The following is a 23799-nucleotide window of genomic DNA, read 5'->3' as shown; positions in this document are numbered from 1 at the left end:
ATATTATTTCGCTATGAGTTTTATAATCACGACAGTCGTACGCTTTGATTTTTAACCATCATCGATTAAAACATTTTTGCAAGGAGTTGATAAGAAGCGAATTTCCTTGAGAGTCACCATTACATTCTGTTGCTCTGAAAGATCACTGTAGCGCATTTAAATGTATATTTTATCTAATGACGAAAGAGAGAGAGAGAGTATTTTAATATATTATAATAATTCTATATTTAATTAACTTTCCTAAAACGTAAATTATTTAAGAAATTACACATTTAAATAATGTCGTGATTGACAACTGTAGTTACTGTATCGTTTTGTACAGTAAATAGATATGTTATTAGTCGGAAGTATCGCTAAAGATGAAAGAAATGAGATGCGTCGAAATCGATATCGCGCGAAAGATTTTTCAAATGAGATAACGGCAAGATTCTTCCTCGCGGCAAGACTCGAGTACACAGTAATCGCTGGATTAATGTGCACGATGCCTGTGTACGGAGGCCCCCACGGTCCGTGCAAATTGAAAACCCACACGGGGCAGATTGGCGTACGGCAAATCGATCGATTACGATCGATTAATTCGGCGCCGGATCCGCGTGTTATTTATTGTGCCGGATCCTCGTTCTCATCGCGCCATCCCGTCGACGTTCTCGTCATCAAGCCGTGATCGATCTATCGCCGGTCGGGAACTGGAAAGCCTTAATCGACACATGTTATGAGTCGTTCGTAGCACTGCGGTACTGTGCGATAATAAAAATAAATCTTTACTAAAAATTTTGCTTCAGTTTTATGAAGCAAATATTTGAAGCCATTAAAATTCTATACGATTGTAAATAATTATGTATATAAAACGTATTTTCTTTCTATAATTATACATTATTTATTTTAATATATTCTATGTATAATAAAAATTTAGTGAAATCAATTTCAGTTGAATCGGCGTGACTAATAATAAATTATTTATATACGAAAATTTACTCACAAATATTACTGTGCCTTTTAAAATTTAGTTTCATTACTACGAATGGAATTAATTCTTTGTAAAATATGGTGGGCACGTTGAAAGCATGAAAACAATAAATATTAAATCGCTGATTTTTAATCTGAATCTTGATCGAAAGATGCCAATTTATTATTTACCCATTGCTCGAGGTGACATATCGATCCGATTACACATGTAGCGTCGCACGTGAACGTCCGCAGGGGAACAGTGATCCTTAATAACATACTGCGATGTACCCAATTTTCTCTCCCTTTCTTGATCTTTAGCTCCGGGCAAACTTGTCATTTGTAGTCGTTCTTCTTTCCTTAGTATCGTAAAACTGTGATATGCGACCTATGATGGTTAGGTCCTGTGTGATGTATCGCGAGGGAGTTCCACTGCCAAGACGACAACGATTATTAATAATTCTGCGGAGATAATTAATGACCGTGCAGAAACTTATTGAGGTTTCTTCGCAGCAATCACCTTATAAATTTCATATTTGCCGAATGGTGCATGTACGCAGTATCTCGTCATTGAAAATGATAATTATTAATATGAAATGTAATTACTGACATCTTAATGAATGCAAATTTTTATTATAAATGTAACAGAAAAGGTCCATAAGCCTAAAAAACTTTAATGCAAATAAATTCGATAAATGTTAATGTAATGTTAATAATGTAATTGATAATAGTAATAATTGGTAAATTTTTTGTTTTACTGTTTTATATACACTGTCTGATTGTTACGTTGTAAATAAATCCATCATGAGTTATAATAATATTTTGACAAGCACAATTACGAGCCCAAAACCGTGAAGATTGAGCTGCCGTTCGGTAACGTACGCGATACACGTAGGTAATGGGTTTGTAATTAGCCGGTGGACACAGGCAGTAGTCGTGAGTTAATTAATAGTCTGGCCAAGACTCGAGCACGGCACGGAGCCACACACCTCACTGATTTCCGTGATATGCACGCAGATGTGCGCGAGACTTATCATCTGCGAAAATTTTATACGATTCACACCATAAATCGGGATTCTAGCAGTTTTAAATGTTATTGACTAAGAAACTGATAGGAACAAACCGCTATATGTACGCTGATTGTAACATATATAGATGTACTGTATTAGATGAAAATCAAACCAAAAAATAATCAGTATAAGTAAACAAAGATTACAAATTTGATTAAAATAAATCTTGGTATTTTAATGATCTAATATTTTTATATAAATCTTAGAATGTATAATTTACGCAAACACTATATAAAACTTACACAGAAATTTAGTGCTCTTTCATTGCTATATAATTTATTACTCAATTTCCTGAAGTTTTGTTGTGTCAACTAAAGTTTTATTTGATTGTGTTGAAGTGACTGTGTCAGTTTTTTAGACGTCTGAAACTGGAATACCGTAATAGCACAAGTAAAATTAAAAGCAACTTAATAATTCTTATAGTAATGATCTTAAAAACTCTCTAAAAAGAATTTATAATGTATGTATACGTAGGTATATAACATATATATAAATATATATAAATGCAGGAATATAATACACTGAAATACAGTATATACACGCATACATATAAGTATAGGCATATAGGCAGTTTCAATTAATATAATCTACTGACAAATCCTAAGTAACTAAAAAATGATGCTCGATCTTGTGAGTAATACGAGTAATATTAAAATGTAACGTTCCTTGGAAGATATTTGTGTGATAAAATCAGTTCTTTACTAATTCAAACATACGAGATATTAGTGAATAAGAATGCGGAAAGCAAAGAGCTAACATTCGCGGAATATCGCACGAATAATTGAGGTTGCAATTAAACGAATGTACTATTACGGACTATCGTGAATTGCCACGATCATAAATGGAATAGGAATGCGAACTCGTTTAAATGGTGGTAGACGGAGGACACATGAAAGAGAGAATCTGGAAACGGCTTTGAGAGCAGAAATTATTTTCGTTCCCAGTATCACATATTAAATACGTAGCACCACCCGTAGTGGAGCACGGCAGTTAATACATTTCACTATGGATAAAGACACTTCATTAATAATCGAAAGCACGTCTTTTGTGTCCGCAGGCTTTCTTTCTCGACACACTGGCCCCACTAACTCGCAACGAGCGCTCGCGTTGCAGTAGATTTCTTCCTCGCATTAGTAGCTGTTCGTTAATCAACCGTCATGGAATTAATTGGATTTTGGTTGTGAACATTAACAATTGATTCGCCTCGCGTTGATTGCCATATACTTCGAAAGCGTGCCTTGTGATATAATTATCGTATAAAAACAACATAATCTAAAATAACTCTCCATAAATAAAAATATAAATGATATATAAAATATTAATTTATATGTTTTAAAATATTACTTAATATATGTTTAATCATATATTAAGTGTGTGTTTTTAATACATACTCATTTTTTTTAATATTATACCAATATTACTTGACCGTCCAGTTTTTTTTTTGAAGATTTATGTATATCACATTTATGATTTAGTGTATAATTTACAAAAATAGACATTAAAAATACGTTATAGCGTAACGGTGCAGTTATTTATCATCCGTTATGGGTTATTCTCGTAGTTGGATAGCGTTCGTTCATTGGCCCGACTACGCTTGAAATATGTCCAGGTGCTTCGTTTCGACCGTTAGGCATTTTTTTGTACGTACACGAACCAGGCGATGAATTAGAGGATCCGCGTTTTTCTGTGATCGTCTGCGTTCCCTTCGTCCATCTGACGGTGGATGGCGTCGCGTTCCACGTTTTGCACAGGGTATCGTAATTAGGAAGACATTACTCAAAGACAGCTCCCCTTTCCCCGAGGAGGATCACTTCTCTCCTGCAATCCTCTCTCGCGTAGACCTTCGGCTGCCTTTGGCTTCGGGGGCGTACGATTACTCACTTCTATGCGAAGGACGCGATTCGAGAAATTATCAGTAAATTACCGTACGGCTACGCACATGATTCTCTGTCACGCCCGTGCCATGCGTGATGATGAAGAGCAAACTACCCCTTAGCCATATAATGTCCGGTTCTTTTATGTACGTGAGTTGTTGTCCGTCAACTTTGCGATTAAGCGGTATTATCTCGTTGTTACCGATTTATTATTTATGCTCTCAATTCCTTAACGAATCGTAACTCTGAGAACATTCGAGGGAAATAAAAAAAATGTTTATTGAATAATATCTCTGTGGTATTATGCTTATTTTATGAAATTATTGTTTTTTTAATAATATCTCTATTCGTATGTTGTAATATCACTCTCTCTATTTTACAAATTTCAATTTTTAATTAAAAATTAGAATATATATGAAATTAACTTGAGTAAAGTCAACACACAGATGTAATCAACGAAATTGGAAAGAATATAAATATATTTTTATTGATAGTGTGATTATAGATAGATTCTATACATTTACATTTGAAAACAGATGATTCAATTAACGCTTGACGCACTATCGTACATTTTTCAACCATTCGAGACCGCGAGGAGCGTCAGCAATTTACCAAACTCAAACGTGGTTTTCGCCGCATTCTTTATACACCGCGCATTAATATCGTCGGTGATTAGCCTGGACTTCGGACCCACCTCATCTCATTTATCCCCCTTTTTTTCTCCTTCTGGCCGTTTGATACCACAAGTCATTAAACCCTGTAGATCGGCCTGTCTTTCCTTCCACCCTTCTACACTCCTCATCCGTCTGTTCGTCTGACGATTGCCCTGGGCACTCGGAGATTCTGAATGCCGATAAAACGACAGGGCTCTTTGCTCCGGATGGTAAGAAATCCTCAAGGATTAGTTTATTAATGGCCATCGGGCGTAATTATCGGCTGCTCGGCGTCAAGGTGAATATTTCGATGATCGTTCCGCCCAGTGGCTGCGCTGTTCTCGCGATCGTGATCTACATAGTTCTTTTTTTCTGGCCTCTCGGTGCGTTCACTTATCGTCTACCTTCCGATGCCCGCGGTTGCACTTATACTTGAAGTAATAATTTAAATAGACATCTGAACTTTTGTAAGTAGCGAGATTGATCTCTTGTTTCGGAATTGAGATAATAGAAAATAAAAAAAATATGATACGATAAGTAAGAAAAATCCGATATCTCCTTATTTATATTCTTTCTTTCCTCTTTGGACAATAATCTTTTAATCATTTTAGTTTTTGGAGCGGAATTTTGATTGGAAGGTCCTCTTAATCGACTTATTAAGTTCACAAATAAAACAAATTTCAATATAATTGCAATTACCCTCATCTTACCTAAAGTCGTTATCCTTTTATTGTCCATTTATTGTATGGACGGTTTAATTAATGCTTAAAGATGAAATTCTTTTAGAGATATACTGTTTTCTTATATCTGAAAAAAACACCCAGAAAGTATTCGTTTTTATTATATTTATATATATATGTTCCTAAATTTTTGTAAAATTATTTTGTACCTGTGTAACTTATTTTGCTGAATTATGATATCCTGTTTTATCTCGACTAGTATAATGTTTCTTTACTTATAATTTATACGGTTTGCACCTGCCTTTCTACCAGTTTATAAATATTTACCTCGAATTTCTGAAAATCTCAGACAAGGTTTTACAACGCAACATCACCGCAAGCAAGATGGTCAGTCTCGTTTGGTATTGAATTACACCGCTAGTATGCTTCGAAGAACTTGAAAGCCTTCATCGTGTGAAGATAACACCGGTTAGGACTTCAGAAAATTTTTTGCATTTTTCTCTTGAAAACGGATTAAAAAAGAATTATATTTAGCAAATAAATATGAACGTAATACACACACTGCATTTTTTAATTTACACTATTTTTTATTAAAAAATTATGTATTATACCATTTTCATTTTTAAACAATGAGTAATTAGGAATCAATCGCTCTTTTATTTAGCATAGTATACATACATGTAATAATGCCATAATGACATACATGCAAATGTAAATTCTTTATTTTTGTTTCCTCATATTTGCTTTTTTGCGTCGACATTAAGCGGCTCCTGCCTAGGAAAAAAAAACGCGTACTACTGCCTGTTGATTAAACAAAGGCTATTGTAACATCGAAATTTGGTTGAAAAAATCCTAACTAGTGATATATATGAATTATATCGAAAATCTTGTTTCAAGAATAAATTTCTATATTTATGCCGAATTAATTATATAAATGTTGACAATTTTAATTATTTTCTTCTTAAAGATTTATTCTACTTTTCCTCTTTTTTACATTTATGTATAAAATATTTATATACAAAGAATATAAAATAGACATCTTTAGTTATATTTATATTAAAAAATCCGTAATTGCAAAGAACTTTTATATTCGGTTATTATAACTATAAGTACCTATATATAATATATATAAAACTTAATTTTTTTGATCCTGTTACATAATCTATAATATCTTTCATATGCATCGACTGCTTAATAATCATGTTATGCGGTCTATTATTAAAAAATGCGATGCACAGAAAATTAAAATGCTCTCGACGTTACCAAAGCTGCAGTTACAATGCAAAAAACGCAAATCACGAAAACAGCGATTCGGTGACGTAGTTGACGCGCGACAACAGCGCGCCAAGTATAATGAGATTTTGCCGGAAGTTACGTTGAAGGAGGAGCGAGAAGCTTGAAGTGAGCCCCCGAGTCAACGTTGTCCGTTCACAACAGAAGCGCAGTTTCCTCAGAGGGGCGTCCCCGCGGCGCGGAGCCTCCATGAACGAATCTAATTAAACGCTAAATTGTTATTTTAAGTTTAATAACAACCATAATGATCTCGCGCCCGAGCTGCAGCTCTGTTATTATCTAGATTGCATATTTTCTGGTAGATTAAGTTCCTTAAGCGAAGGGAGCTGCGCTCCCGGCGCAAGAGAGTAAGAAGCCTCTTCGGATGAGCTTGATGCAACCGAGAGCGGAGAATCTTGCCTGGTGGCGGTGCAACACCAATTGCAAACTGTATCTCGCGGCATATGCAACCGGACCAATTATATCGTGTTGTTGCTTTGGACAATCTGGGAAATATATTCAAGTTACGTAAAGTCGAAACGAGGATTTTTAAAATTCTGTATTAATTGTCGAAGATGTTGTAAAATTGAAAATTTTATCTATCACTAAAAGTGTTATAACTCGCAACATTAAAATTATTTGCCAAATGTTCTATTAATATGAAACATTTATATCATAAGAAAAAGATTTGAGTTATTTCAATGGAGACTGGCGAAATAATATAATTGCAAATGTTGATGGCTCGGTGAATGAATCTCACCGCTGTGCTGCTTTCGCGAGCACCTACATACATGTGATGGCTTTTTAACGCTAATTCTGTAGCTCTCGCGAGTATGGTACGTGGCATTCTCGGAGAACGATTCGTCATCTCTTCTACCGTCACGTCATCCGATGGTGAACACGGTGCAGCAATGCATTTCTTACTGTCGCGAGTAAACGTACGTACGTTTCTTCCCATCTCTCGCACCATTTCCCTCGGTTCTTCCTTTCATCGCCCTCATCCGTTACGCGACGGCAATTACACCATTGCGTTGGGTAGGAAAAACCGTTGGCGAAATACATGAGTGCGGTATGCGATCGAGGCAAAAATAAGCGCCTCTTTACAAACGTGCAAGTATACTGATAAGAAAAGCTGATATATGTGATGGCATTTATTGCGATTAATCGCATGCATTGCTCCTGATGGTTGCTCCTCGAATGAAATTATTTAAAAAACATTTTTTTGTTGAATCTGTTGACTTTATGTTATGTGATAAAGCGAGAGCTATAGTCAACAAACATCACTCCATACATAAATGTGTATGCATTTGTCTACATGTAATAACTATATGTATAATCATTATTAATATAAAAACTTTCGTCAATTGAATAACATACAACAACATAGTAAATAAAATAAATTTTATATAACAGAAGCGTAAATTCCATTGTATAGAAAAGAGAAAGATAGAAAGAGAAGATTTCTAATGAAGCTCTCATTTGGCAAGACACACCGAGTAGGCACTACTGCGCCCGTAGCAATTATCTCATTGCAATTAGAGAGGGCTACGTATCTCTCCGAGAAAAGAGGGTTCCGCGGGCAAAACGCGGGCGATCTCCTTTAAACGAACTGTCGTCGTCCGTGCTTCAAGAATGCTCTACCAGCATCCTTCTTATGGTCGAGTTAACCGGGTATAGGAAGTGTTCTCCTCTCTCTCTTCTCCCGCTCTAATGGCGGCATCTAAAAAGTGCCGGCGAGTTTGCCAATTAAGGAGCACTATCCGCGGCATACGTTCACTTATAGCTGGTCCAGCGGTAGAAATACGCTATATAGAGTCGACTCTTAAAGCCATATTCAGATATTAATTATTATGCGAGCCGTGTGCGCCGTTTTGCCACGATTTAAATCATCAGTAAGAACGATCGACACGAAAAGTCGTCCCGGTATTTTACTCGCGTGCCGCCTTCCCTTTTCTCTGCACCGCAAAGGAACGAGAAAAAGTTTCACTCAAAATGGTATCGCGTAAATATTGTCCCAATACCGAAACCGGATGAACTTTCGCCGAAGAACTTCACGGAAAATAGTGACACAGCTTCCTTTGGAATTTCGTGGCGTCAATTATCCACCATATATAGAAGTAGAACGGATCGGAATGTGTCACGGAGTTCTGCTTTGTATTAAGCGTTAAATGACAGTTAATTGATTGTATAAAATTATTGCGTCGCGTTAAATATTTCTTTTTTTTACCTTTTTTACTTTATATGAGTTAAAACTTGAAATGAATTCTTTTAAAATAATCTATCGTTAAAATAGATTATTAAATAAATTTTACATATAATCTATTTGTATTTTTATGTTTTTTTTTTCATATATTTTTATTGTCTTTAAATTGACATTTTTCTTTTCTTACTTGTTGCAGGTTCTCCATGCGAGCACGATGGTATTTGCGTGAACACGCCCGGATCCTTCGCTTGCAATTGCACGCAAGGATTCACGGGTCCGCGATGCGAGACGAATGTGAACGAGTGCGAGTCGCATCCGTGTCAGAATGACGGTTCCTGCCTGGACGATCCTGGGACCTTTCGATGCGTCTGCATGCCTGGTAAGTACGTCGCTCTCTATAATTCATCTCACGGTATTTGCGGATGATTACGTGTCCCTTTGACGTCGCGCCCCGCACTTTTCTCTCTCGAGAGCAGCGATACATCTCTCTGCACGTCCTAAAAGGGACACCGCATAATTCCCTTCACTTCCTTGCGTGACCATGACGCGTCGCGTTTGGAAACACACTTTGGTCGCTTTCATGATGGCAATTTCTTTTTGAATTCTTATACCGTTTATGTTTCGCGCAAGTAACTTGTATAGGTATATCGATCACTATGTTACACATATTTCGCTCCGCATGCTTTTTGATCGTTTTATACGAAGTTTGTCGTGAAAGTTGTAATTACCTTCGGAAGTGCTCGCTTCCCTCGAACATGGATGCATTTTTATGATTTCGCTTTTATGAAACGTCTCTTGCAAAAGTGACGTGGTTCCTTCCGTTGTAAAGTTTATCTTTCTTTATGGTAATAATGGTGATAATGTATTATAGATAATCGATTTTAAATCCTAGTTGAAACTTAATATATATAATAGTAACGAGAAGATCAAGAAAGCTTATTATTACTATATCAATATTTTAATTGCCTAAAACAAGACTCAAACACATTCGCTTTTTCAGTTCGAATTTTATAAAGATGCATTTTAACGGCTTTTATTTCAAAGTGTCAATATTTTTGCAACATAATGCCTGTTCTATCAATTTAATTTAATTTTAATCTCGTTTCGACTAATTCTTTTTCCAAGTCTTTCTTTTCTCTTCTATTTCTAAGGATTAAAAAAAGATGACGAATAAGTTCAACTGAGTTAATCTACATTAGTAGAAACGAGTATAAGACTGAGATGCATTTTCACGAGAAATGAAGGAGATGCGAGATGCGAGACGCGCGAAGAGACGCGATCCGCCGCGCGCGATAGGCGATCGCGGTTGCCGCCGCGCCACGTAGCACGGAGGACCTCGGGCTCCGGGTCCCGAGGCCCGCACTATGTCGTCTGTAAATTCTTCCGAGATGACAGTGCGCCGCGGCTTGCATTATCTGATACACACAAGAGTCGTGGCGGGAGAGCAGCGACCGGCAACTCGTTTGCTGTTTTAACGTCGGCGCGCGTAAGTCAGCCTTAATTGTTTGACACTGGTGGAACGACGCGACGCGATCTATCCCTCGATCCGTTAAGAGATCAGTCCCTTTAAGGGCTCGAACGTAAAGCCGCGAGAGATCACACGATCGATAATCGACAGTGAATGCAAGCGCGTTATCGCCGAGATCATAGAATCGCGCAAACGGCGGAGGATATCTCTGCTTTTCTTAAGTCCACAGTCTATTATTTGTGCGATCACGAATTCCCTTTTTAAGAAAATCGATGGTTATAAGGGGGACATGAATATTCGTGGATTAAATGATAATCAAAGATGAATGTCGCTATTCGCATGTGATTCCCGATTGTTAAATTGAAATTGTAATATTGCAAGTTTTTTGTGGTTACATAGAATGTTTAGAAAGGCGTAAAAGTTGAACTAATTTATTGTCGGTAAAGTTTCAAGCGAAAGCACTTTAAATTATAATTATAAATATAATTATATATATTTGCAATCTTTTCAGCAAATTTAAATATATTAGATACGATTAACATTACACAATATAAAATTACTGTCCATTGTAATATATGCAATATACACTTAGTTTTTAAAATATAAAAATATCTAAAAACAGTAAAGCGTTAGAAAATAAATAGTACAATTTGTTGGCAAAGCGTCTTTCTTCTTCTTAATTCTGCGATTTTTAATATAGGAAAGGTCAAGATCAGGTTTACATAGAAATTAAATATCACTTCTAGTGCCACCGACCGATGGCAATTGGTTCAGCAGCAGTGGCAGTAATAATTTGAGTTCCTCCCGCGAACTCCCGCGGTGCGACAAACGGAGCGTTAAACGCGATGAATGGAAAGTCGAGATGCGAAAATAGCGGTGATTGATTATAAACGTTTGAATGCTTTGTTGTTTTTTCCTTTTTATCTTCATGTTCTTCTTGCATTAATTAATAATAATGCAAAAAAAGTAGTTTTGCAAACTGTATCAATACGATTGGTTCTTGCTTTTAATTCCTTATGGATCTAAATGTATAAACCAATCATATTGAAGAATTTTACAACAGTTGCAAAACTGCTTCCTCTCACCGAACATTGATTTCCAATTCGTGCAATTTTATGTGAAAAGAAATTCTTCATCGTCATCCTTGTGAATTATTCTGGAGGTAAATCTTTTTATTAAAAGATATCGTCTAACTAACATGCCTTGTAATAATATTCTTTGCATTACAATATTCTTTAGCTTTAACAAAATTTTTTACTGAGCGATATAATAATTTTTATATTCAACATCCGAAAATATTATAATTTATTATTTACTATTTATTTTCAGTAAAATTTTAATATCGTAAAATTTGACAATTACATGCAGCCTTCTTTAGTATCAGTATTAATATCTTGAGTTATTTAATATCCGTACTCATGTTTTATACAAAATTGTGACAAAAAAAAACGTTAAATTTGCACTACTTATTTACTGTTTATATTGAGAATTGTTATATTAAAGAACAGATGTATATTAAGGAACACAGTTGAATGAAATTTCTTCGACATCGAAAAGGAGTCGTGCTCCTAAAAGATTGGATGGAGGAAATCTGGAGTTGAAAAAAGTGGGATAACAAAAAATTAGGGACTCTTTCTCGAATAGACTCCGGCAAAGATGAAGAGTGGGATGGACGAAGGAAAGGGGCGAGCATAAAATATGATAGCGGGATTCGCGAAATATGAGACCGAGACGACGGGATCCGTTGCCTCGGGCCCCCATGGGCCCCCATGGGCCTCCATACGGACACAAAGGCTTATCTTGTCCCTCGGCTTACTCCGCCATTTTGGTACTCCACCTCCGCCTTCCCACTTCTTCCTTCTTCTTTCACCTCATCCTGCGCCTCCTTGGGCTTATTCTCGTCTTTTTCGTCTCTTCTTGTGTCGACCCTTCGTCGAGCCTTACGTCGTGCCTTCCTTTCTTGTTGGGACCCGCTGTCCCGTAAAAGGATCCGCTAAGTAGCGCTAAGAGGTTCGAGGAAAGAGGATCCTCGGGCATTCAGAATTTTGCACGACGGACCCGCAGCATCGGTGTTTTGCACGTATTATACCTGGCCTTTGTAATTGTTGGTACGGTTCCTCCGTATCTCTGTTGCGCGTAATGAGAGAAGCTTTTCTCTCCTTCATCGAGAAGAGAAATTAGATCTGGATCACGACTTTTTCGAGATATCGTTGTTGTTCTCAATTAGAACGACCAAGACAGATTGCTGAACATCCGTGATACTCTCTTAAATAGCAAGCTCGGGTTAAATCTTAGAAATGGAGAATCCTAATTAAATTTTTATTCTAATAATATCATATTTTTAACATTTTAACCAAATATTCTTTATAATGTTCTCGATTGTTTTGTTCTAGTATTTGTTTGTGTTTTCTTTTTTATTGTCAATTATTGTATTACGAATCGGAATCTTGTCAAACATATGCAGATTATATTGCAGATATCACAGGAGGTATTCGCCGTATTGTGCTCTCACGTACACAAAGTGAGTTTATGATCATCCGTGTATATAATAAAGAGGAGGAGTGGCATGAGATCTCCCAGTGTCATTGACGTACGAGGGCAATTACGACGCTATTGCGTTTTCTACCGGGCGATCTGATAGTACTGGCTCTCTTCTTGGCTGATGAATGCTCGTGCGATGCGCACTTCGTAGACTGCAGCCCTGAAAAATGTGGATTAATAAATCGGTAGCGCGGCGAGCGATATGCCGCGAATTACATCAACTCGCTATTAAACAACACAGAAATATAATGAGTCGGTCCTTTCAACCGACGGTTGTTAAATTGCATATACGACTGTCTGTGTCGACGATCATTGTGCAATAACGACATGAGGTTCTCTGAATTACGATTGGTTGCTTGATATTTTAACGAGAAAGACTTGAGTGACTTACTAACAATAAGTAAGTTACTTCTTGCTCCAGACCTCGACATATAGTTTAATAAGCCTTGTCGATCATAATAAAAGAGCATGAGACTATTATTTCTTAAAATTTAATATATAGAAAACATTGCAATGGGTATACGAACGCGAATTAACATAACGTTAATATTGGGCGATTATTACTGAAATAATTATTCAATTTAAGAACAATTACATCGTGAAGATAGTTACGTTCAATTGAACTTAAGACTTTAGCAATAATCTCAAGCAAATTTTTGCCACAATTATTAAAATCTTAATGTAATTTTGTGATATGCGGTTATTCTGTTGTAACTCAGACTCATCTACTCTCGCGGTGTTCTAGTTGCTCGACTGTAGTTTGTGCGAATGAAGATGACATAAAGTCGGCGTCGCACGAGAAGACGTTACAAATCGCCGCTCAAACACTCTAGCATACAACGTGAAACAATGTTATCCGCCATGGCATCACGCGTTCGTACACTTTCAGGTGTTCACACGGAACAGGAACTCTCGCGAGACGGATAGTCTTCTTCCTCGGGTAGTGCGTATCTCTCAAAATCCCCAAAGGTACTTACTTAAAGGCGTCAGTTTCCACTTTTCGCTGTGACTTGCTGAAATTGAAACAATTGCGTTTTCATTTGCGTTTCTCAGACCTCGCTCTTTGTATCAGCGATCTAGAAATAATCGATCGTACAGATGCCATTAAAAAGGGTATATAAAAAGTTCCGCGGAGCCGAATTGTAATCGAGACATATTTTACTGTCACGCGCAATCTGTGAGTTTTCTTTTTCCTCTCGACTCTGTCTCTCGTTCTCATGCCATTCCTTTTACGACGCGCATCGCATCGCGGAAGATTTGTTACCCCCGGACCAAGAGGGAGATATCTCAATATTCGCAGCTTGATACATCCAATGTGTACGAGTACATGTACATACACATATATGCGTACGCACACATATACACTGTTTACGCTGCGTATCTCGAAGGAGTTCTACCATCGAACACACGTGCGAGGATTTGTATGATGCCTTATTAAAGATATAGATTACTATGATCCAATAGTCTTGCATTGCCGTAAGAGGAACAATGGCCATCACGTTCTGTTTTATTTTTCAACCCTTATTTCACGTTGCACTCTTTTCTCGTAATCTCTTTCTCTCACGACAAAATTTAACCGCTTTTAATTTTCTATAAGAAACTAGAACTTCTGAACTTCAACTTTCGCGAATTGCGATGTGCAATAATTATTATCAACGAAGAAATCCGTTTACAATGGAGAAAGATCGACTGATTAGTTGGAGAAGTGTATATTATTAAATTACATTATTCCAACTTACTCATTTGATTAACTTTTTAGTATAATTAAGGTTATCTAAATTAGTGCCACAATTTTATTGCATTTGCAAAATGTTTATTGCAATATTTTTGTATGATACACCGATGAAACAGGTTTTGAGAACAATGCTAACATTATCTCTGATTGAAACCATTCCAATCAACATATTCAATCCCACATTCGAGAATCGCGCGTGATTGTTAGTTTGAGACTTGCTTGCGAGATTTCTTTTGGCGAAGTTTGGATTAATTAAGTGGGCATAGTTTGCTTCACGAAATGAAGTATTCATGCATTGTTTCTTTTCGATCGGCAAGAAAGACAGCGAGTTAGTTGTCGAAGCAGAGGTAGATGCACCAACTGTCAAGAGTGACGGCACCCTCCCGGGCGAAGGAGACGCGCGCATTTATTGTCCAGATATCTTTTGAATGCTCTTTTCACGGACATCGCGATTTCCTTTTTCTTCCGCGTCCCTTTGCGCGCGTGTTCGATTCTTTGGTCACTTCATCATTCCACCGTTGGAAGACGTCGATGCCATTTTTATCGCTCAGCTTGAGGAACAATACGTGGCGCGATCTTGGAACGTTGTCCTGCCGAATAATGTCTGATTCACGCCGACAGAGAAACACTAATTTTGAAAATAAAGATTTTCTTTGCGTCCTTAATTTATATTAGTTTATATTATTAATAATAATTACGAACTTAAATTATTAATAAGTCTGTAGTTATATTATTTGTATAAATAACGAGAAAATCAGTCATCTGTTAATTTACTCACTTTATCACTCACTTTATTAATTTTTATATACTTGATAAAAATAGTATTGTACTTTTAATAAAAAAAACAACAAAAGCTTTCGCAAGTATTGACTTCACAATATATAGAATTGTTGACATATTTACGAAACAGTTACATAAATACGATACAGGACTTAAAAGCGTCGAGGAGGCCCGCCAAGATTCTATCTGAGCTTACCCAACACGCCCGTTAAGTCTTCCGGCGGGCTTTATCCGCTTGATCTGCGCTCACAAGTTCTTTCTTCAGCCCCTCACCATTGGCCTATCTTCTTCCACGATTGTACTTCCTTTGTTCGCTTCTTTACTCGTTCTTCTTCGTTCAGTTTCGTCAAAACTAAGAAGTTTCAGAAAGGCAGTATCTAAGATCTAAGTGGTCCCGATAATTGACCTTTTAATCCGACAAAGCTAGAGAAATAAGATTAATTTTAAAGATCGAACTTTTTATCACGAAAACAGTGAGATTATAAAGAAGAAATCTTTCTCTGACTTAATCGTGATCATTACGAGTCTGTTTACTATGATCTAATGTGAGATGCATATTGAGCATCAAAATTTAATTGTAACTTAGCTGTGTTTGTAAGTCCGGGAAAAATTTCGTACATATATATAGTTCGCAATCACAGATTTTTATATAATGAATTACCAAACACAAAATCCAAGTTCTAAAATAACTAAGATAGCAACAAAGGGAATCAAAAGGTTAGAAATGATGAGAAGAGGGAAAGATCGCGAAGTAAGAATGTCTCGAACCGTTTCGTTACTAACAAGCCGGATTGTCTCTCAGCAAGACGCCATATGCCATTCTGCGCATCTTCTTCGTCCGGGCATCAGTCACTCTTGCAATCGTCATCAGGAACCTTGACGACGTCATAGGATTGTACATACGTGTGCGTGCGTGCGTGCACGTGGTCCAACTATGCCTTGTGTTTTGCCTCGGAGCACTCGTGATATATGGCCGCCATGAACGAGATGGACACACCGCGCCTTCTGGGTAACGTGTCTCTTCTGCATGTTCCTCCGCTCGTTACTTCCTGCATTTTTTTTCCACTCGACAGTTCACTACCGGCAGGAGTTCTTAGACAGAGGAAAAAGTTCGAAATGAATACTAGCCTTATAAGTGAGACGGATAGCGTTCAAAAGTGACGTTAATAAAATTATTCTTCCAGGAGTATACAGGCAACATTTCCTATATATAATATTACATATTTATATTATGTATATATTATTATGTATATATATTACAGAAAATATTCTTATCAATATGATATTATATTAACATACTTATACTTTTTAATGTAATATTTCTACATATTAATATAAATTCTATATTACGTAATAAATTTGTGATTGAAAAATTTAATTAAAACAATCAAATTATCTGAATTATCACATACATAACCGATTTTGTTGTATCCGATTGATATCGCATTTATCAACATTCGTTTCTTGTATGAATTGTTCAAGCATCCTTATTTAAATTTACAGAACTGATTCTTATTCTGGGTTCGCTATTGTGTTAGCAATGAACACCTGTTTGAATACATTCTCGTGAGCATTCGCGCGCGTTGGAATCTCAACTTTTCAACGAAGCGCGCTTTTCGCTGGTTCCATTCGAAACCAACGCATCATTGTGACGAGGAAATTGGTCTTCGCGAGTCGACGAACCGCGGCCAATGGAATTACGTCCGTTCTGACGCTGACAAAGGGCAGCCTGATTTCTATGGAACGAATTCCCTTCGCCGGTGACTGTCGGCTCTTTCGTTCGCGTTTGTCCCCTCCTCGTTCCTCCCTATCGTGGAAATAACCAATTTAAAGGTACAACGGGATCGACATGCGTGCGTACGTGCGTGCGTGGATGTGCAAGAAAGTGCGCGGGGTCGCATACAAATGCAGCTTTAAATGCAGTCCCTAGGCCTCGTCGATGGTACCATTCCGCATGGAGGATGGTTTCCTTTGCACCGCTTTCAACGCGGGTCGCGCCGACTCGACCTCTCTTCCCGCCTTCGTCGAGAAGAGTCGCGATCGTAAACCGAAGCTGGCAACGAATCCAGAACGAATCGAGAGTGCTTTCGACTCGATGTCTTTGACGAAGGCGAAGTCAACTCGGGATGACTTCGAATGAATCGCGAAGGAGAATCGAGAGCTCAATCAGAAAGCATTATTGTTCTGTTTTGTGTCTTTGATTTATATTGCAACTATAACACACAATTGCTTTCAATTATTCTGTAAAAATATTTTAGTTAATCAAGAATTTAATTTTTGAAGTTCATTAAGAACCGGTTTTTTTTTCAACTGTTGCTTCAATTTCCGTATATTTTCGTTAATGCGACTGGAAACGATGTAAAACTCGATCTACATAATGCATCGTCTACACGAAGTAAGAAGTAAAAATAAAAAATTGCAATCACAGCCGAACGTGAGAAGAATAATCGACTGTGATTTCTTACTCTTATATATATATATATATATACTTTTTATTCCGTATATTGTAAACGACATTTAAGATGCAGAACGCGAGTCGCAGATCGCAAGCTTGTTACATTAACCAATCTGATGCGTTAATTTTAAAAGTGAAACTTCGAGATTGACTAACGCAACAAGCTCACAATCTACGACTCACGTTCTGCGTCTTATGTAGATCGAGCTTAACACTAGTTTCTATTCTATAGTCACGACATAAAGTTTAACGCAGGCACCTCGCTGAAGCCGGATACGAAGGCGAAGGTACAAAGACACTGGACACATTGTTCTGTCTCTCGGTGTTATTTATCTCAAACTGTCGCCAAGTTCTACGCTTATCGTGGTACTCTGACGTGTATCGGAAAACGAAAAAGGAGAAGATGAAAACCTGGAAGACGGACAAGAAAAAGGTTATAAAATCGCAGAACGAACAGGTTTCTGCATTCTCGAAGCTACACTTCGTGATATGCTATCTTTGTACTGAAACGACGTTTGCTTGCATCGTATGACTAAATCACGATATTTCAATAACGATAATACTATAAGTATCAATTTTTACTCTAGCAGAGAAAATTTTTAAAAAGTAAATCTTTTTCTAAATTTGCATGTTACATTTTTCTGCAATAAAAATAATTAATTAAAAGATTTTTAATAAGAGATGAAAGAATAAGGAAAATAACATTCATTTATGTTCCAAAATTTTGTAATTCGATGAATCACGTTATACCTTTATAGAATATTAATATTAGACAACGTCAAAATATCATTTTGATTTTTATAAAAAGCACGAGATGGATTGACTCGATACATCACACTCGCTGTAACGACGTACAGTTCAACTACAAGTCAAGGGTACGGCATCTAATTTACTGTCGTCCATAGAGGTCAGAGTCATTGATATTCCACGGATCGGCGAATCGAGCAGGAATCGCGGCCTCGGTCGGGATCTTCACGTCCATCCGGGATCGATAATTTTCTTCCGTGGAGAACACACGATGTATGGTCCTGTACCATCGACGGCATCGATCCGTCTGATCCACCGCTATATCGATGTACCGTTATCCCGTGCGGCGAACGGGCGTGTGACGGCAAAAGAGGCGGGAGACAATCCTAGATTCCCGTTGATAACAACGGAATGACGAGTGAAATCTGATAGAAAAGAACATTTGACGGATAGACAAGTCGGTATAAACATATATATGTATATGTATGTACGTTTATCCACCAGAAAGCTTGGTCTGCTACCGAAGAGACAGAGTAGAGATAAAATAGTATTGGCACTGACTTTGTCGTTCCTCTACAAGGAACGACAAATTCTGTTTGGGTAGTTTATTTGTTTCGATTCTCGATCACGGTATTTGATGGAAAATTGCAAAAAGTTTAAATTTGAATCTGAAAATAGCCTCTAAAACATCTCTAAATATTGAAATAATCGGTAAAGTTGCGAATAGGAAATCTACGTCGTATCGTTATGATACTATATTAATAACAAATAATACATAAATGTGAAAAAATAGATATTAAGAAAATAAATATTGATAAAAATTCATAAATTAAGTATGTGTGTGTGTGTGTGTGTGTGTGTGTGTGTAATCATGAAATCATACATGTTTTAACTTTAAGAAATTTCGATGTAACAAAGAGAAAATAACTTTATCTTAAATATTAATATGTTTTACAACATATTATAATAATGTTTTCCACTATTGCTTAAATATTAAAGTGACAATATATGAAAAATGATACCTTAAAAATAACAAACAAGTAACGGATGAAGTTTGAGATTAGTATATTGTAGTATAATATTATTGTAAGTCACGACGATTCCTCATTTTTGTATAAATTGTCGAGTTCGCTAAAATTAATTTTAGCTGAAACAATCTTTTGATCATTTCTTCTTAATATTATCCCTCGTTGATAAGAATCAATCCAATCGAACGGAAAGAACTTGGGCGGAGATACTGTCGTTATCGCAGTAAGGAAATTAATTTAGATCCCGAAATGAACCGTCGCTTTATTGGCGGAAGTTAATTACCGTAAGCGAAGTTCTCTCCTTGCCAATTCTTCTCTTCTCTCACTTTTTTTTATTACCTTTGGCTCCGCCCCCCTTCTTATATCGTTCTCCATTAAAGACGTGTGCAAATTGGCACTTTCTTATTTCTTTGATCAAAGGACAATTTTCATAAATATTTTATCGCACAGATTCTGTTATACTTAGTTTTATGTATATCAATATATTATGCCGTGTCTGATTACGAAAGTATTTTATAAATTAGTTTAAAATATAATAGGTCTAACTTCAGTGCATACTGTATTGCTTGAGATCAAGTATTATCGTTGAAAATATATCGATACATTCCTTCATGTTTTCTTTTAAAGATCTGATATATTTTATATCAGTATTAGTTTTTTCGTGAATTATAATATATTAATATAATTTTACAATTATACACTTTTTTAATTTTTTTATGGTTATTATTTTCTCTCGATTATTTCAATTCTTCAACAAATCATTCTTCACTTTTTGTTCTGAGCATACAATTCGTTTGAGAATGTATCGGAAGTGTGTCGGTACGATTTTCGCTGTAACAAGAGCAAGCATAATACAATAGAGGAAAGACTGAGAAACAAGGAAAGGATATATGAAATTGTGTAACGCTGTAAATCTTCTTGCCTCATTTTACCAATTCCGAGCTTTCGATTCGCTTATGAAAAAACCTTTGGCATAGAATCGTATTTCATTACTCATAACGTAACCATTAAACATTAACACTAATCATAACTGAACTGGGGAAAAATTAGCTTTATCCTCTCTGGCTATTTTTTGTCTGTTTTATAAAATGTTCCGTTCCGCCTTAATCAGAAACAGAGTATTTTATTGTAATTGCGATTGTTCCGAAACTTTACCAAGATCGCTTTATGAGGAAACATCATTATTCTTATTTAATGAATATTGTTTTTATGGACTCTTAATTAAAAAATTTATTTAGACCTGCGTAATAAAATTCTTACTTTATACAAGAAATGTAGGAATTTTTTGAAAACGTTATCTTAAATTTATGGTCATATTTAATGTGTGTCTCGATAATGTATAATGCGTAAGATCTTAATTTTGATCGGTCATTTCGTTGAGTTTTATTAATGCCGGTGGGGGATTAATGGGCGAGCAAATTACAATCGGAGACGAGTTTGTCCGTTGCTACATATGTCGAATGATCGATGGTATCGTAGTATTTATTATTCATTACCGTTAAACCAGATATACCTACACTCGTAGCCTGGTCGGCAAGTAATTAAAATGATTAATGTCTTTCTTAATTGTCGAACCGAAAGACAGAAAGGGTCGTAATCTTAGCCGATGCAACTGCAAAAGTCAGTCCAAATTTTATTACGCTTGTTCAAGGCCTTTCTATGTTTTATTCGCCGTGTTACATCTCGTGGCAGCAGTACAACGAATAACGTAGAAATATAAAGACAGAAAAGTATGTAAAAGCGCGACGAATTTAGCTCACGTGTGAGCCGGAAGATCAGTTATTTTAAAACAATTTTTCCGATTTAATGTTATGGCTATACGCATTTTGCTAATGTTTTATTAATAAGCGCACATACGGCCGTAATAATGCGAGTAATAATATTAAAGTTTGCTTTTACGTAGTGGTGTATAATACCTTGCGGATTAACACACGGACGCGCTGCGATAATCTGTTATTGGCTGACCAAACCATTCCGCTCATAATGAAAAAGTGACGTATCGCTGTTATCGACATATTGCGAAAGCTTCTTTTTTCTCTACTCGAGTACCAATAAAGTTACAAATTGCCAAGTCGACTAATATTGAAAGAGTAAGAGAGACTTCCTTTACGTTTCTTCGCCATAAATCGTTCTTCTCTATCGCGTTATTTCAACCCGATCTCACACCAATTTATTCTGCTAATTGCACTGTTTTATAATTTACTTTTGACATTAGATCTTTAATACGCACATAACTTACGTACTTAAATACTCACAAGTACTTAACTTGTGTGTATTAATCAGCAACAACAGTGGAAATTGAAATGGGTTGGTCTAATAAAATGTTAAAGCTATAAGTGGAGTTGTAAAATATTGAATCTCGTTCATTAAATAGCTCTAAATTAGATTTATATTGATACGAAGTGTAATTTCAGTTAATTAAGAAGAAGTCTCGTTATTTATGTTTTTGAATCTTTATTTTTGATGTTATATCCTATCTAGAAAATATTATAATTTATCAAGTACTTCATATATATTCATATTTATACATATATATTTGCTTATTAGATTTTTTATTTTTTGATTCTAAAGTTTATTGGAATTACTCTGTACTACTTATTTATAAATGCAAATATAAAATTTAATTTAATATACATTGCCAATTTCAAATTCTACATATTTTTCTTTTATCAATACATTTGTTTTGACATGTCTATTCGTGCAAAAAAATTTAAAATATCATTTAGCAAATGGAAATTATGGAATACTGATTCGAAAAAAGAATGTGCGACTTAATGATCGTTGTTTCTGCCTCATACGTTATTCAACTTACATTCCCTCGGTATCCATTTCCGTTACCTATTTCGATGGTATTTTTGTGCCACGAATTAGCTCGACCGAATTTGTAGTTCTTGACGGATCCTAATTAGGTACACGCACGCAATCACATTAACAGCAAATTATATATGTATAATGATGATTTGAATCTTTCAAGAACCGTTCAAAGTATGATGCCTTATAAATCCTTCAGCAATTTCTATTCTGCGAGATGGAAAAATATATTTCATAATTGTTTTACATATTTCTTACAATTTTTTTATTTGCTTAATGCAACTTAATATTAATAATAGAAAATATAACGGAAGTATTATAATAAGATAAAAAACTCTTAAGGCACACACACATATAGATACTATAACAACTTGAAATTTGATCTTTGGGAATGTTTTACAAAGAAGATAACCAGTGAATTTTTTTAAAACTTGAAAGGTATATTATTAGATATATTATTTTTAAATAGAAATTTTTTTTAATTTCATGTAGGGCACATATTTCTGTTATACAAAGACTGTTAGTAAACGTTTTGAAAAAGCATGATTGGCAGTGTGTGTGTGTGTGTGTGTGTGTGTGTGTGTGTGTGTGTGTGTGTGTGTGTGTGTGTGTGTGTGTGTGTGTGTGTGTGTGTGTGTGTGTGTGTACTCGGTCATATAGTTGATCTGAAATAAAAAAGAATATGTGCGTGTATACGTTTAACCTCGCATTTAACATCGAATTGTCTAACCGAAGAGGAGAATTAGATTTATAATCCATTTAAATGGACAATGCTATAGTGATCGCAAATAGGTACGATGAACCTTCGGGAACGGCTCGCGTTTCAGGTCAGTGTACGTTAAATGTCGTTTGTGACAATACATCCGCTTGTAATGTGAAACATCCTTCAGTACTATGCATGTCCAGTACTATGTAACAGAGGAAAGGATCGTCTATTTTTAATATTGATTCTGTCATGAATTCCAAGTTTCTTTGAATAATCATGTTGCGATTTTGTTACATCATCTGGAAAATTATTGAGGTAAAAATGCCGTTGTTTTATTAATTGAGAGAAAATTCACAGTCGAGATGGTATTTTGTGGCTTGCGGCACAATTATGCAAATCTGTTTCAATTTATAAATTGAAATTGTTGAAAACATTGTTTATTGTTGTTGAATGAAGAAGTTAATATTATATGCAACTGACTAGTAGCATGAATTGTAATTCCGGATTCGATGGATTCCACGCGCAATCTGCGTGCGTGACATGAACTGTTTCACGTCTCTCGCTACTGCTAACTGCTCTTATTTATCGTGGTTGTTTTATTATTGCAACTGGTGGAGACGTTGGCAGGAAATTGCGCCAGGGATAATCGTTATTACCGTGGAAAATACCGAATAGCCGAGTAATTTCTACGCATATTCTGCGCTTGTCCTTGATGGCTCTTAACGTGTGTTATGCGAAGCATAATCGAGAATTTTTTTCATAGTATTTTCATGTTTTGATATTACTAGCCCGATTTTATTTTGCACTTACAATACACTTAACTCACTTCAG

At 36.0% G+C, this 23799-nt stretch overlaps 1 protein-coding gene across 1 annotated transcript in view; it reads left to right on the top strand.

The window, feature by feature from the left end:
• N (neurogenic locus Notch protein) overlaps positions 1–23799 on the top strand; it is a 122870-nt gene that overhangs the window by 47613 nt on the left and 51458 nt on the right. Inside the window, exon 5 of the mRNA XM_018546266.1 lies at positions 8894–9076. Coding sequence (XP_018401768.1) covers positions 8894–9076 — 183 coding nt within the window. The remainder of the gene's footprint in view (positions 1–8893; positions 9077–23799) is intronic.

Source organism: Cyphomyrmex costatus, unplaced genomic scaffold (assembly GCF_001594065.2).
Source record: "Cyphomyrmex costatus isolate MS0001 unplaced genomic scaffold, Ccosl1.0 scaffold530, whole genome shotgun sequence".
In the NCBI taxonomy this organism is placed as follows: domain Eukaryota; kingdom Metazoa; phylum Arthropoda; class Insecta; order Hymenoptera; family Formicidae; genus Cyphomyrmex; species Cyphomyrmex costatus.
Note: the sequence above shows the minus strand (reverse complement) of the source record. Positions and strands in the feature narration are given on the sequence as shown.